Source organism: Petaurus breviceps, unplaced genomic scaffold (genome assembly GCF_028583685.1).
Source record: "Petaurus breviceps papuanus isolate PSGF00001 unplaced genomic scaffold, PetGlider_PUasm1.0 90195, whole genome shotgun sequence".
NCBI classification, from domain to species: domain Eukaryota; kingdom Metazoa; phylum Chordata; class Mammalia; order Diprotodontia; family Petauridae; genus Petaurus; species Petaurus breviceps.
The window spans coordinates 328,123-342,906 of NW_027187192.1; the positions used below are offsets into that span (position 1 = coordinate 328,123).

Here is a 14,784-nt window from a genome sequence, read left to right on the forward strand (position 1 = left end):
CTGCCGTCCATCTTGAATACTTGGGATTCTTGAATGGAGTGAGCAGGATCGCTCCCCCTGGCTCTCATTGGCTGCAGGTTAACCCTTTTGAAACGAGATCCTCCTCCCCATTGGCTGTCAGGTCCCCTCTTTCTCCCCTCCCTCCCACCCCCTCCCCTTCCCAATAGACCATGATGTCATGGCGCTCCCCGGGCACCCCCTCCCCTGGCCTCTCGCCCCTCCACCCCCTCCCTCCAGAATTCCCCACTCCCTGCGCTTCCTGTTACACTTCCCAAGAGGATTCAGCAGGGCTGGTTGGAGCCGAAGGCAGATTGCATCCCACCCCCACCCCATCTCGCACCCCTCCATGTGGCCCCAGGGCTCTCCCTCATAGCCGACCCGCGCTTCTTCTCTCACAAATAAATATCAGAGGTGTTCATAGGGTTCAGCTTGGATTCCGGGGCTCCCCTTTGGCTTGGACATATTAGAAGGTCAGAGGAGATGATCACAGAGGCCAGCCTGGACTGAGCACCACCTTAACCCCAAGTTTGGCCCCACGAGGGAAACCACTGAGTCGAGTCCCTGAGACACACCCACCCCAGGCAGCCCAGTAGTGTCTGGTCCCTTAGTCCCTTGAGTGAGAAGCATGGGACTGGCAGCTCAGCTCATGAAGGTCTGGGGCCTTCCTATTCAGTCCAGGCTGGCTCTGGAAATTAGTCCATTCTCCAGGTCCCTAAAGGGCAGGGTTTGATCCAGCCAGGCCTGAAGCTGTGAGAGAAATGAAGAAGCACCTTGTCCCCTCCTAGGATTCAGCTCCCTCTCTCCTTTCTTCGGGCCAGACCTTCCCTTCTGGGACTCCCGAAGCTCACACTCCTGAAGGGACATGAAATCTCATCCAGCAAACAGAGGGAATGGGGGAGAAAAAGAAGATATCCTATTCACTTCCAGGACTACATGTGCTAACTTACAAGCATGCATGTGCCCCGACATCGAGTGTCTACAAAATGAGTGAGGAAAGCCAGGTGAGACAAAATGATCCTTTGTCCTTGTGCCTCACAAAAAGTGAGAAGATGGAACTCAGCTCTCTGTCTCTTTCCAGGTTTTTCTGTCTCAGTCTGCCTGGTCTTCCCTCCCTTCTCCTAGGATTTTAAAACTAGTTAAAAATGAGAGAACAGTCCCCTCATTTCACCAACGAGAAAACAGAAACCCAGCAAGGTGAAGTGGTTTCTGAGGCGTTACAGTATGCATCTGCACACAAACACACTTTCATGTGCACGTTTTCCTATAATGATGGATCCAGACTTCCATGAATAACCCCCAGCTGCTGATTGGTGATTGGCGCACTTATTCAGTCCTAACATGGGTACAGATCACTGAATGATCACAGACTCTGGTTCCAGAAGAAGACAGGTGATAATATTGTTGTCTATGCTCTGTCCTGCTCACACCCCATCTGGAGTTCAGTTCTGGATGCTACATTGGGGGAAGGCCATTCATCACTGGAGTTTGCCCAAAGGAGGCATACGATGGTGGTGAAGATATTGGGAACCAGGCTCTTGAAGGAGAGAGAGATTGGAAGAGCTGGAGATGTTTAGAAGAGAAAGCTTGAGGAGGGGTGGGCCATAATGCAAGCTGTCTTTAGGCACAAAAACTGCTATGCTTTGAAGGAGGGATTTCTTCAAGAAGCCTTGGTGAGGGGACTGAATAATAGCCACCTTAAAAAACCCCAAGAGCTGCCATATGGAAGAGGGATCAGACTTGTTCAACTTGGCCAGAGATGGCAGCAATGAGTGGAAACTGCCCAGAACCAATACTTAGCTTGTGACTGGGAAAACTTTCCCACTCAGCAGAGTTGAACCAAAGCGAAGTTCGTTCGTTGCCCCGAAGAAAATGAGTTCCCCATTACTAAAGGGCTTCAAGTGGAAAGGATTTCCCGTTCAGTTACAGGTTGGACCAGATAAATTCTGTGATTCCTTTTAGAGCAAGATCTATTAGCCTGTGTTTCCAATGTCTCTGAAGCTCTTTCCAAACCAGTGCAGATGTTACTAAGGAGGTTTTGGGAGATCAGAAAGGGAACCAGTCTGGGTTGAGTGGAGAATTCACACTGGGGAATATCAATCAGCCCCAAGAAGGGTGGAGCCCACGGAGTTTACAGGAAGGGGGATCATCACAGCTTCTTATCTGCCTCTGCTAGCCTAGGATTGCCAGCATAGGTGAGTCAGGCATGCTGCAATCACTGAAGCTGTAATGGAGACACTAGCAAACAAAGGGGAGAGGATGGCACCCATGCCAATCTATCTCCTTCCTCCCCTAAGAAGAGGGCAAAGAGAAGCATTGGGGAAGAAGGAGAGAAAGCTCAGAACCCATCTGTTGCCTGGCCAAAAAGCAGAAGGAGGCATTGGCAGGGGCAGCTCCAGACCAGCTGGGGTAGGGGCATTGGCCAAGACTCTTGAGTTTGCCATGCTGGAACCCCTTTCATGTCCATACGGTGGGCCAGATAGGGACAGGCGCCCAGCCAAGCAGTCAGAAAAACCTCCCTGAGGTAACAGAGGATAGAGAAGAATGGGGAAGCCCCCTGGCCACGATACCTGCATTGCCCCGAGCTCCAAAGTCCCACACTGGGACCAACACCTTGTCCCGAGGTTCTCTCCTGCGCCTTTGTCCACTCCTCCCTACCATGGGCTCCTATCTCATTCCCTTCTTTAAATTCCTTGGCATTCCTTGATCTGTTTTCTTCCCACCTCCCACTTTATACAAATGTCTTTACCCCCTCCCCAGGCAGAGTTGCCTCTGCATTTTGGGGCAGAGAACTAGATGTATCTAATGAGAGACATGCTCCCCCTCTAGTTTCTGCTTGGAAAGTTGACCTCTTGAAGATGTGGGGTGGTGAGAGGTGGAGGGGACAGGAGAGGATGAGGGTCCTGGTGCTGAGCTGGTCATGGCTCCCATACCTGCTCAGAAACTCCGAAGCAGAGACACACAATGTTTAAACTGGAATGCAGACGGTCATATCTGGGGGGATAATGGAAGACGATGCTGTCCTGGAAACTACTCTGTGGCCTAAATGGTACAAGCATTTGTACTCCATTTCACAGAGGAGGAAACAGGCTCTAAGACATCAATTGTCAAATAGCCACTAAGTTGCAGAACATAGGGTGCCTGATAGAATGGCTGATCCAGAAGAAACCTCAGAGCCAAAGATGTCAGAGCTGGAATGGACTTTTTGTTGGGTCCAGATTGATGTCAGAAATGGAAGGGGCCTGAGAACAGAGAACATTAGACAAAGAAGAGAACTTTGATACGCTCTTGTTCAGACTGATTCTAGTTTAACTACCCCCCCCCCCAAGACCCCATCCCTTTTGGGGGAACTAGGAAATGGGACATCTAGGAGCAGTTAGACATCACATGATTCATTGTGGAAAATTAAAAAAAAACATACATACAAGTCGATCAGAGTTTCTGTTGGGAAATGTTATCTGGGAATGGTTGGGAAGCACTTGTAAATTTCTATTCCTTGCTGTCTCTGAAGTATAACTTGGAGAGGTTCCCCTTCTCCTAGAGAGTGACCCACACCCATTCCTGGACTTCCTGCTCAAAGAATCAAGGTCAAGGTTGGAGATGAAGATTGGGAATCATCTACAAATTTCAAAGATGGATGAGATCTCAAAGAATCCCAGATCTGGAATGGATCCTGAAGCTCTCTAGTGTACAAGAAGCCCTCTCTGAGAATCCCCTCATGTACTGTAATCCCCTCCAATGTATTCATCCAGTATTTGTTCCAAGATCTCTCTTGAGGTCAAGCCACTCCCTTCTGAGGCAGCCCATTCCTCTTTCGGATAGCTCTCCCAGCTAGGAAGTGTTAGTTACTTTGTGTAGAGCTCAGAACATTTCTTTGCTACTCTATCCATTGGTTCGACTTTGCTCTTAGGAGCCAAGCAAACAAAATCTCAACCCACTCCCATAGAACAGCCCTTCAATACTTGGAGATAGCAGTCTTCTTCTCTCCAGGCCGAGCATCCTCCTCTCCTTCCCTTGATCCTCACATGACATCATGTGGAGGTCCTTTACTATCCTGGTCACCTTCTTCAGGACACTCTCTAGCCTCATGTGCCCGAAACTGAACCAGATACTAGAGATGGGGCCAAGCAGGATATAGCAGGCAGGACAATGAATGAATGAGCATTTCTTAAGAGCTTACTCTGTGGAGGCACTGGGTTGTCAGTGGCTAGTTAGGAAATTTGGAGTTTAAATCCCATATGGCCCCCTTGTTAGCTGTACAACTCTAGGCAACCCACTGAGCCTTTCTCAGACTCACTTTCCTTCTCCTTAACACAGGAATAATAATAATTTTGTGTCATGAGAAGATAGATGTAAGGCATTTGCAAACCTCGCTGTTATAATCATGAGGTACCAAGACCTGGACTTTGTAAATAAAATATCTTAGTCATTATTTGGCTAGTGATGCCTGGGTCCTTTGATCTGAGGCTTTTTTTTTTTTTGAAGGAAGGAAGGAAAAAAGAATTTGTTAAGCTCCTATTATATGTTCGGCACTGTGCTAAGCTCTTTATAAACATTATCTTATTTGATCCTTACAACAGCACTAAGAGGTAGGTACTATTATTATCTCCATTTTACAGTTGAGGAAAATGAGTCAGAGGTTAAGTGACTTACCCAGGGTCACACAGCTAAGAAGTGTCTGCGGCTAGATTTGAACTCAAATCTTGCTGATTCCGGGTCCAATCCTCTGTCCCCTTCACTTACTACCTACTAAAGGTAACTCTCTGATCAGACACGTAGGACCAGCCTGGCTATCAGAATAACTAGGGTTATCACTTCCTTAGACTAAGATGCTATTCCTTGTTTAATGCACCCCAAGAACAGTTCTGCTTTCTTGACTGCTCTATTCCCGAGTCCTTCTGTTGGACTTGCACCATGGACCCAAACCCATCTATCTCCAGATCAGAGAGGATTGATGATTGAGTCTCAGTCTCGGGCATGTCTTCACATTTTTGTTGGTCCATGACTCTGTATTAGACCTTCCCAGAAGGTCTTTAATGCAGTTGGGTAGATCGGGGGACACACAGAGTGGAGGGGGATGAACAAGGGGAGAACAGGACCAGATATGCCACCAAGCTGTATTAATTGCCCAGGGAGGCTTAATGGGTCAGGGCCAGGAACTGGATATGCAACCAACTTCCCTGGGGTCTGCCTCATTACACCCCAGCAGGGAATGGGGTGTGCAGGATGGCAGTGGGTAGTGGAGTCAGGACTGAGTGACTCATAGTGGGAACTCTGTGATCTGCCTGCCTAGTGAGAAGAATCCAGGAAGAAGGAGTTGAGGAGCTGAGGTCTTTCAAAACAGGAGCCTTAGAGTTTGTCTAGAAAGATTCCAAAGCAAACTCTCCCCACAGAGGAAATTCAAAACACTAGGCAGGTTTTAGTAAGAGGAGAGGACCTTTGCCTATCTGAGAGCACAGATGCCCCTAGGGGTGTCCTAGGTATCTCTCTCACTTGAGAGTTATTCACATTTTCCTTCAGGGAAAAGGACCCAATATCACCAGCCGAGCTATAACTAGTATTTTTTTCCTCTACTGAAGATAAAAAGTAGTTGGGGGAAAAGGGGCAGTGATAAGAACAATTTCACATTCATAGATAGGGTTGGACCATATTCTTCCTCTCTTATCAACTATGCCAGTGAAGAAAGTTTCCAGGGTCTTCCTCCCCTCCTTTCCCATCCCCTTTGAAGGAGCAGAACTATGTAAGACTGTGAGATTTTAAGGACGGTGGAATCTGGGCCAATAAAGAGCTAAAACAACCCCCTTTCCCCATCGAGTTGGCACTCTGGGGCAAGTCCTCGGCTACCCGAGCTGCAGCTCTGATGACCAGGTAGTAGGTTTTGCTCCTCCCTATTATGGGGATGGCATGAATAGCCTGTATGTGTGCTACATGTCAAGGGAAGATGACAGAGATCTTGTAGAGAAGCCCATATCCATATCCAAGGGCATCTAGCCTCACACCCTGAGCACCAGTCTGGTTAGAACCTCAGCCAGAAGAGCTGCCTCCTGCTTAGAGCATTGCTTCTGTTTTCTCCAGGTCTCTAGGCAAACCTTCCATGATGCTTCTTATAGAGCTGGCCACTCCCCGAGCCTTCTGGTGACCAAAGGGACACTGAACTTCCTCCCACCAGGTAGGATAACCTAACTCATTTTGTCTGAATGCCTGATCTTTTCCTTCTCTTCCCAGCCTAGTCTGGTGATGAATGCCTGTTGTTCTATCACCTTTCCTGACTAAGAACTCAACATGTTGAACTCTGAGACCTGGGTTTGAATCCTATCTGCTGTTTACTGGATGGGATGATCTTAAGCAATTCACTTTTCCCTCTCTAGTCCTCAGTTTCCCTACTTGTAAAATGAGAGAGCTAGACTAGATGGACCCTCTCTCCCTATAGTGTTTTGTATTAGTTTCCCAAATAGGGCTCTTGGGGCCTCTGAGCTTTCCCCTCAATTCTGATTATTGAAATTGGATATTTTATTTTCCAATTTCTTCCCTTCTCCAACCTAAGGAGATTTGATATAGGTTCCTTCTAGAAACTCTTGGGCACTAGGGCCCTCCTTTATCACCACTGACAGTCTGACACTGATCCCCTAGGAAACAGGTTTGAACATTTCATCTCTGTCTGGAAAAGGATTTTCATTTCCATCAGCTCTAGGAGTTTCTTTTTTTCAAGGGGATAAGATATGTCCATGGTCTCAACTTTATTCTTGGCACTTCTATGGCAACCCACCCACGTCAACCCAGCACTGGTAAGTTCTTGAGTCTTCCCACCTTTCTAACCTAGCTTCTCCCCTAGACTCACCACTTCCCACCCACCACACCTCCCTTTTATGTTGGACTCTTTTGTTGATACAACACAAATATTCATTAATTAAGAGAAGTTTTTTCTCTATGGATCTGATACAATGGGAATATCACCTTCAAGGCACAAACTCCTTCGGTCTCATGATGATGGCCTGCCTCCCTTGTTGCAGGATCTGTTTGTCCCTGGTCTTCATCTTTGAGTGGGGTGCTATGGAAAGGACGCTAAATCTAGCATTGAAAGACCTGGATTTACTTTGAAGGACTTAAGAACTCTGATCGAAGCAATGACCAGCCATGATTCCAGAGGACCCATGATGATGATGAAAGATGCTGCCCATCTCTTGATGGAGAGGGGTGGACTCAGGATTTGGAAAGAGGCATGATTTTTTAGGCATGGCCAATATAAGAATTTGCTTTGCTTAACTATACATATTTATTACAAAAGTTTTATTTTTCATTATCTTTTTATTTCCAGTGGAGGAAATGGGAGGGAGATGGGAGGAAAAGAAATGAATTTTTTATTTAGTGAAAAAATGAAATAAAAACATTTTAGACATCTGAGTTGAAAAATTCTATTTCTGTCTCTTGCTTTCTAGATGTCCTTAGGCCAGTGACTTCCCCTTTCCTTCTCATTTTAAAAAAAAAATAACCTAAATTGGCTCTAGATTATCTCTGAGGTAACTTCCAGCTCTAACTTAATGCACAGATGAAGGGTTCTTACTAGGGTTCTTAACTAGCAAGAACCTTTTAAGAGATTAAGGTCATCTTTCTTCTTCCTTCCCAGAGTCCACAGGTTCCTTTGAGCCCTCATATTCAGTTTAGAGCTCATGTGTTCAGTCTTGCTTTTTTATAGAGGCCAATATCACTCAAGGCAACAGAAAGGAGGGTTCTGGCTTGATGCCACCACCATGGAAGGACCTGGAAAAACCGGTTCTAATGGGAGAATGAGGGGGCCATAGGGAAGAGAGTGGTCTTTCTTGAACCTCCAGAGGTCCTCATCTCAGTGGGTCACCTTGGCTGGGTATAGGATGTTTGAGAAATTGGAATCAACATCTCCCTATACTGGTCGGTGTCCAAGCGACCTTGCTGAGTTGTTATACCTCAGGGCCCAGGTGTGGCATTTTATGGGTTGAGGAAGTAGGAAGTTCTATAGGCAAGCAACTTCGTCTCTCTGGGCTGGGCTAGATAGATGATCAGTAAAGTCCTGGAATGACTCTGGTGTTTCATGTTCTGTGTCCTAAGGCAGCTAGGTGGTACAGTGGACAGATCTCTGAGCCCTGGAGTCAGGAAGCCCTGAGTACAAATCCAGTCTCCATACTTCCTAGCTGTGTGACTCTGGGCAAGTCACTTAACCTCTGTCTGACTCAGTTTTCTCCACTGTAAAGTGGGGAGATAATGAGATGATGTTTGTAAAGTGGTGAACATAGTGCCTGGCACTTAGGTGCTTAACAAGTGTGTGTTCTCTCTCCTTCCCTCCCCTACCTCTAGTATTCCGTGCACTGTGTGTTATGCTTCCTTCCATGTGACATTCTAGGTTCTACAGCTGGCATCATTGTATTGTGGAAAGAGTTTGTATTTGGAGTCGGATGACCTGGATTTGAATCCCAGCTTGGTTATGTACTACCTGTGCAACTCTGGACAAGTCACATCCTCTCTCTAAGCTTCCATTCTCCCACCTACCCAATCCAAGCTCGTGCTCAAAATCCCAAGATTCAGAGAGTACAGGGAGGATTGGTCTTGGTCACGCTAACCAACAGGAGTGTGAGTGTCCCTGAGAACAAACAAGGGAGAACAAGGGCTAGGAGGAGAGCCATAGCAATGAGAAAGGGGTATTAGGAGATAAGAGGCAGAGATACCGCACTGAGAGATAAGAGAAACGTTGAGAGGCAGGAGGAACAGATAGTAGGAGAAAAGTCACCGGGAGAGCTCCAGAAACAAGAGAATGGAGGAGAACAGAGCAAGGGAGAATCCTGTGGGAGACAAGGGCAGCAACTGAGAGAAAACAGAGCTCCTAGCAGGAAAGAGCCAAGCAGTAAGTCAGCAGTCTCCTTGGGGTCACATGCCTCAGGAACCAATCTAAGGAACTGGCCAGAGTACTGATGGACGAGGCCCCTTTTTTAGAGTCAAGAGGTGCCAAGTTCAAATCTTACCCAAGTCACTTCAGCCTCAGTTTCCTCATCTGTAAAATGGAGATAATAGCATCAGCCTCATGAGTTTATTGAGAGGCTCACCCAAGACTTTGCAAACCTGAAAGGACTATACAAGGCAGCTATAAGGCATAGTGATTTAGAGTCAGGAAGACCAGAAATCGAATCCTGCCTCGGACACTTACTACATGTGTGTTCCTGGGCAAGTGACCTAGCCCTATGTGTTTTGGTTTCCTTATCTGTAAAATGGAGACAATAATAGTTCCTGCTTCGCAGGGTTGTCATAGGGATCAAACTGCAAAGTGCTTTGCAAACCTTAGAAAATTACATAAGTGTTAGCTACACTAAGAGGAATCATAATTGAGCAGAAAAAGCACACACACATACACACACTCACACATGCACACACGAAGGAAATGCTACATTTTGCTAGAGTTTAATGAAAATTAAAATGTGATTTTTTTTCCTGTCCGAGTTCACAGGCCTGTTGACATCTACCCACAGACCCCTGGGAGATCCTTAGATTCCAGGTTAAGGCCTCCTGGATTAGAGGATGTCTAAGGGCCCTTCCAACTCTAGGAGTATTACAATCAGTGGTTCATGGTGAATCAATCATCCCTGCAGTTGCATATATAAACCTTGCTAGGGATAAATAAAAGTCTGAAAAGTGTCTGCCCTGCCAAGTTTATTAGTAAAAGCTGGGCTCACGTGGGCCCTCAAAGGTAGAAGGGAAAGGTGAAAAGTTGGTAAGGTGACAAGGAGTTACTGTGTAGTGGCCAGGCCCCAGAGTTGGCTGCTTGAGGCCAGGAAGGAGGAAAAGGGAGCTTGGGCTGGCATAGGGTGATAGGGTGTTCTGAAGCCTGGGAAGGTGGAGGCAAAGGCTGGGGCATCAGGAGCTGGTCTTGCCCAGTGGCCCCCCCAAAACTCAGGAGTTGGGGTCATACACACGCCCCATGAAGATAGGGAACTTGTACTTCTGGTGCCACAGCAGGAAGATGAAGGGTTGTTTCACCTCGAAGATGGACATGGTTCGGGCTAGGGAGATAGTGGAAGCTGCTGAGGCCTCTACCCCTGCTTCATTCAGCTCTAGCATGGTCTGGTGACGGGCAGCAGACACTTGGATCTCCGGGTCATCAGTCAGCCCACACAGGTTGAGGTCATAGGAGAAGTCAAAGAATTCTGGGCCAAAGATTGCAAGGGAGAGAAAGTCAGCATCAATGTGACAGGTGGGAGACCCAGGGGCATCCCTACCCACAGATGGGCGACAGGCCTTGCCTTGTGCTCTCAGCTCTGGGGAATGAAGTCATTTCTGCATTCCTACCTCCCAACCCCAGGAAATGAGCTCATAAAGTCTGCCTCCAGCCTTCCCCTCCAGCCTCATTTACATTCCAGTCTAATTGGACTGCAACCTATTTCCAGAACTTGACATTCTACCTCCTTCCATCTTATATTCACAGAGGAAGCTGAATCCCTCTGCCTAGAAGGCACTCCTTCCTCAGCCAGGCCTGCGTCTCTTCCTTCAAGGACTAACCCAGGTGCTGCCATCTCCAGCAGCCTTCCTCTGATACCCATTGCTAGAAGCGCTCTCTTGCCAGAATGTCCCTGGAGCACTTGGTCTAGTCCTCTCCACAGCCCCTGTCACATACTGCCTTTTATTATGCTGTTCTCTAAACATCATACCCCAAAGGAGAACGCACGCTCATTTAAGGACTGTCACCTTTGTTTGCTTTTTATCACTCGTGCCTTTACCCACTAGGTGGTTAATCAATGTTTGTTGACTTGAATTGATTTGAAGTTAGATCACAAATGCTAATTCCTTGAGAACCTTCCGAAGATGTTTTCAGTGATTGCTTCTTCTCATCTATTGAAATCCTCCTCAGCCTTTCAAGTCCATCTCGAATCCAGCCCCTTCCTCTAGGAGACCCCGGCTCTTAAAGATGTCCCTCACCAGACCTCACAGCACTTTGTTAGGTTTGGGATTGAGAGCAGAAATTGGCGTTTTTCCCTCTCTCCCACTTTAGTTAATTTCTCAATTGACAAGCACATATCTTTTTTTCTCTCCCCCACCCACTTCAAATGAGATAGGATTTGTAAAAGTACTTAGTACAGTGCCTGGTAGAGAGTGGCTGGCCCTTAAATGCTCATGTCCTTCCTTCCATTCCCCAACTTAAAAGTAAAAAAGAAAACATGCAGAAATTGTTCTATGCTTTTATTTGTATCCCTAGTGCTTAGCACACCCAATGTTTGGCATACAGTAAGTACTTACTAAGGGCTCATGGCTGATTAATAACTCTATTACACTTCCGAAATGTGTTTCCAAGTCATCTGTGTGTGTGACATGAATCCTAGACTAGAAAGTACTTGAGGACAATGCCTTTGTAGAAATTTTGTGTCTTCCTCAGCACATCCTGAATCAGGGGGAGGGGAAATCTGTACACAGCAGTCATTTAATAAATGTCCGATTGTTTTATATGCTGTGTTCTCCCCTTCCAATACACCCCAGTTTCAGCTTCCTGTGCATTACTTACATCTGTCATTGTGGCTTCTCTCCTTACAGGTTACAAACATTCCCATCTCCTCTATCCAGAAAAAAGCCTTGACTGCACCCTCTTGGCTCCTCCTCCTTTCTTGCCAAACTCCTGGAAAAAGATGCCTATATTCCTTGCCTCTTCCTTCTCCTGCTCCTTAACCCTTTGCAAAATGACCTCCAGCCTTGGCACTCCAATGAAAGCCATCCTTCCACCCGTGGCTGCATTACTAAACCCAACGTTCTTTTGTCCCGCCTCATCCTTCTTAAGCTCTCTGGGCCATTGGAAACTGCTGATTACCTTGTTTCCCCTGGTTCTGGTGACACTTTTCTCTCCCGGGATTCCTTTTTGTCCTTCCTTTCTCAGGCTGTTTTGCTGGCTCATGCTCATCAAGTGGCATAACTGTGGTTGTACCTCAGCCCTGTCATAGACCTGTCCTCTTCTCCCTCTACATCTCTCCTGATGACCTCATCCACCCCCGTAGGTTTCATTCTCATTTCCATGCACATGATTCTCTATATGTTGCTCTGGTCTCCTTCTTGGGCTCCACTCGTGCATTTCCAATTGCCTAACAGACATTTCAAACTGAAGAGCTTATAGATATCTCAAAGCCAATATGTTTATAAAACCCAACCCACTGTATATTTTCCCCCAAACCATGCATCTCCCAAAATTGTCCATTTCTGCCAAGGGCTCCACTCTCCTCCCATTCGTCCAGGTTTGTTACCTCAGCACTCTGCCAAACCTTGCCATTTCTACCTCCAGTTCATAGAGCTCTCACTGTTCATACAGCCCCTCGTCATTTGTCCCATGGATTATTGCTATGACCTCATTGGTCTCTCTGCCTCATGCCTCTCCTTTCTTCAATCCATCTGTCAAAGGGGTTTTCCTTAAGTACAACTCTATGTTAACTCTCCTACTCAGTAAACTATAGTGGCTCCCTGTTGCCTCTAGAATAAAAGTTAAACTCCTCTGCTTGGCTTTTGAAGTCCTTTATAACCCAACTGGAACCTAGTAGTTTTCAGTTTCATTATAAATGACTCTCCTTCCCACAATCTGCTGTCTAGACAAATAGACCTTCCTGCTGCTTCTCATGACTGACACTCCATCTTTATTCCTTCCTGCATGGACTATAGGCTTTGTAACCTCAGTATCTAATGCAATGTCTGGCTCATAAAAGACTTTTTTGGGGGGAGGCAATCAGGATTAAATGACTTGCCCATGGTCACCCAGCTAGTAAGCGTCTAAGGCTGGATTTGAACTCAGGTCCTCCTGACCCCAGGGCTAGGAGCTCTGTCCACTGTGACATTTAGCTGCCTCTCATAATAGACTTTTAATAAATGCTTGTTGATTGACTGATTCCATAGATGACCAGCATGAAAAGGGATCCTCAGACATTCTTTCCATTCCCCCTCCCCATCCCCACCCCCAGGCACTGGCCCCAGTCCTGAAAGGCCCTAGGGACAGAGTCTGGCACTGACCATAGCCATCCATTCCTTCCAGTGTCTTCAGCACAGTGAAATGGAAAGAACCCTGGGACTAGGAACTAGAAGCCATAACTCCCAGCCCTGGCTCAGGTACTTCTGAGCTGTGCCATCTTGAACATGGCACTGAATTCTGAGCTTGAGCATTCTCACCCAGCAAATGGCATCATCAGATCAGGGATGAGTTGGAAGGGATCTTAAAGGTCACTGAGTCTAACACTCTCACTTTACAAATGAGAAAACTGGGGCACAAGGAAGTTACTTGCCCAGGGCCATGCAGTTAGCATCTGAGGTAGGATCTGAGTCTTCCTGACTCCAAGTCCAGTGCTCTCTCCTTTCTGCCATGTTGCCCATCTTGGGGGATTGTAGTCAAAGTTGTAATTGTATTAAAAAAAATTGTGTCAAAGCATTTAGGAGAGTCCTAAGGCCCGTCTGGATGGACCGCATTCTTCTTCCCTTGTGATCCCTGTTCCTGCTCTACACTGAGGAAAACATGAGGTCCCAGAGCTTACCCATCTTCTCCAAGATCTCGAGCAGGTCCTGGTTGGTGTTCACCTTGAGGCGAGGCATGGTCAGCAGGGTTGACTGACTCTTGCTTTTATCCAGCTTTTCCAAGATGGCGCTGAAGACTGGACTGCTGAGGCCCTGTTCAACCTCAGCAAGCTGAACTCCCAAGTGCTGAGGCAGCAGGATCACCAGGCTCAGGTCATTGGAGAGCTGCAGACGGCCCACCTGGGGAGCAAGAGATGTGGCCGTCAGCCCTCCTGTCGCTGGCTGGATGAGGACTATCCGTGCTGAGCCCCAGGAAAGGCTCACACTCGCTTTGTGAGTGACGGGGTCATAGGATGAGAAAGCCCGGGCTGGGAGGGGTCTGAGAGGCCATCTAGTATGATTCTCCCTTTTTTCATATATGGAAACTGAGGCCCAAGAAATCAAGAGATTTCCCAAAGGTCATACAAATGTCAGAGGATTCAAATTCAGATCCTTTAACTCCAAATGGGAAGAAGCTCCTCAGGTGATAGAAAACATTAATTCTAATGCTTCTGAGGAATTCTGGGGAGGAACAAGGGGTCCTATGGCGTGAGCTGGGGCATGTCAACATTGGAGGCTCAGGCAAATATTTGGTGGTCACAAGAGTCAATGTAGCATGGCATTTGGAATCTGGATGTAGGATGGTTTGGGTTTGAATCCTGGTCCTGGAATTAATTAGCTGTTTGACCCTGAGCAAGCCATTTTATGCCTCTGCGCCTTAATTTCCTCTATTGGGGATCCCCTAAATGGGGACAACATTACCAGTACCACCCACTTTACTGGGCTGTGTGACAAAAGTGCTTTGTAAACCTTAAAGGATTTGTATGATCCTGAAAGACCCCATATGGAGGTGGAGAAGGCCATGAATGAAATGGTGTATACTTGAAGGTGGTGGACACCAAGCAGCAACTTCTCGCTCCCCACAGGAGGAACAACCATCTGCCAAGGCTCACTTTTGGGCATCATTCTTAGTCATCCTTCAGAACACACCGGTGATGTCACCTCCTCCACAAAGTCACCTTCTATGACTATACCCCACCTCCCTTCCTGATGCGCTCTCTCTCTCCTTCCCTTCCTCTCTCTCCTCTTTCTCTGTCTCTATCTCTGTCTCTCTCTGTCTCTCTCTCTCTGTCTCCTCTGTCTGTCTCTCTGTCCTCTCTCTGTCTCTCTCTTTCTGTCTCTCTGTTTCTCTCCTCTCTCTGTCTCTCCCCTCTGTCTCTCTGTCTCTTTCCTCTCTGTTTCTCCTCTCTGTCTCTG

At 47.0% G+C, this 14,784-nt stretch overlaps 1 protein-coding gene and 1 long non-coding RNA gene across 3 annotated transcripts in view; one reads left to right on the forward strand and one right to left on the reverse strand.

The window, feature by feature from the left end:
• Window positions 1-280: 280 nt before the first annotated feature.
• On the forward strand, window positions 281-7,463 carry LOC138176797 (uncharacterized). Its single transcript, XR_011172389.1, has 4 exons — window positions 281-1,926; window positions 6,073-6,166; window positions 6,707-6,782; window positions 7,008-7,463. It is a non-coding gene; the product is annotated as an uncharacterized lncRNA (long non-coding RNA).
• Window positions 7,464-9,404: 1,941 nt separating this feature from the next.
• SERPING1 (serpin family G member 1) overlaps window positions 9,405-14,784 on the reverse strand; it is a 16,739-nt gene continuing 11,359 nt past the window's right edge. For both annotated transcript variants that reach the window (XM_069107683.1, XM_069107684.1), the window contains exons 7-8: window positions 13,509-13,728; window positions 9,405-10,163 (exon numbers count right to left, since the gene is read on the reverse strand). In XM_069107683.1, coding sequence (XP_068963784.1) covers window positions 9,910-10,163; window positions 13,509-13,728 — 474 coding nt within the window. In that variant the 3' untranslated portion in view covers window positions 9,405-9,909. The remainder of the gene's footprint in view (window positions 10,164-13,508; window positions 13,729-14,784) is intronic.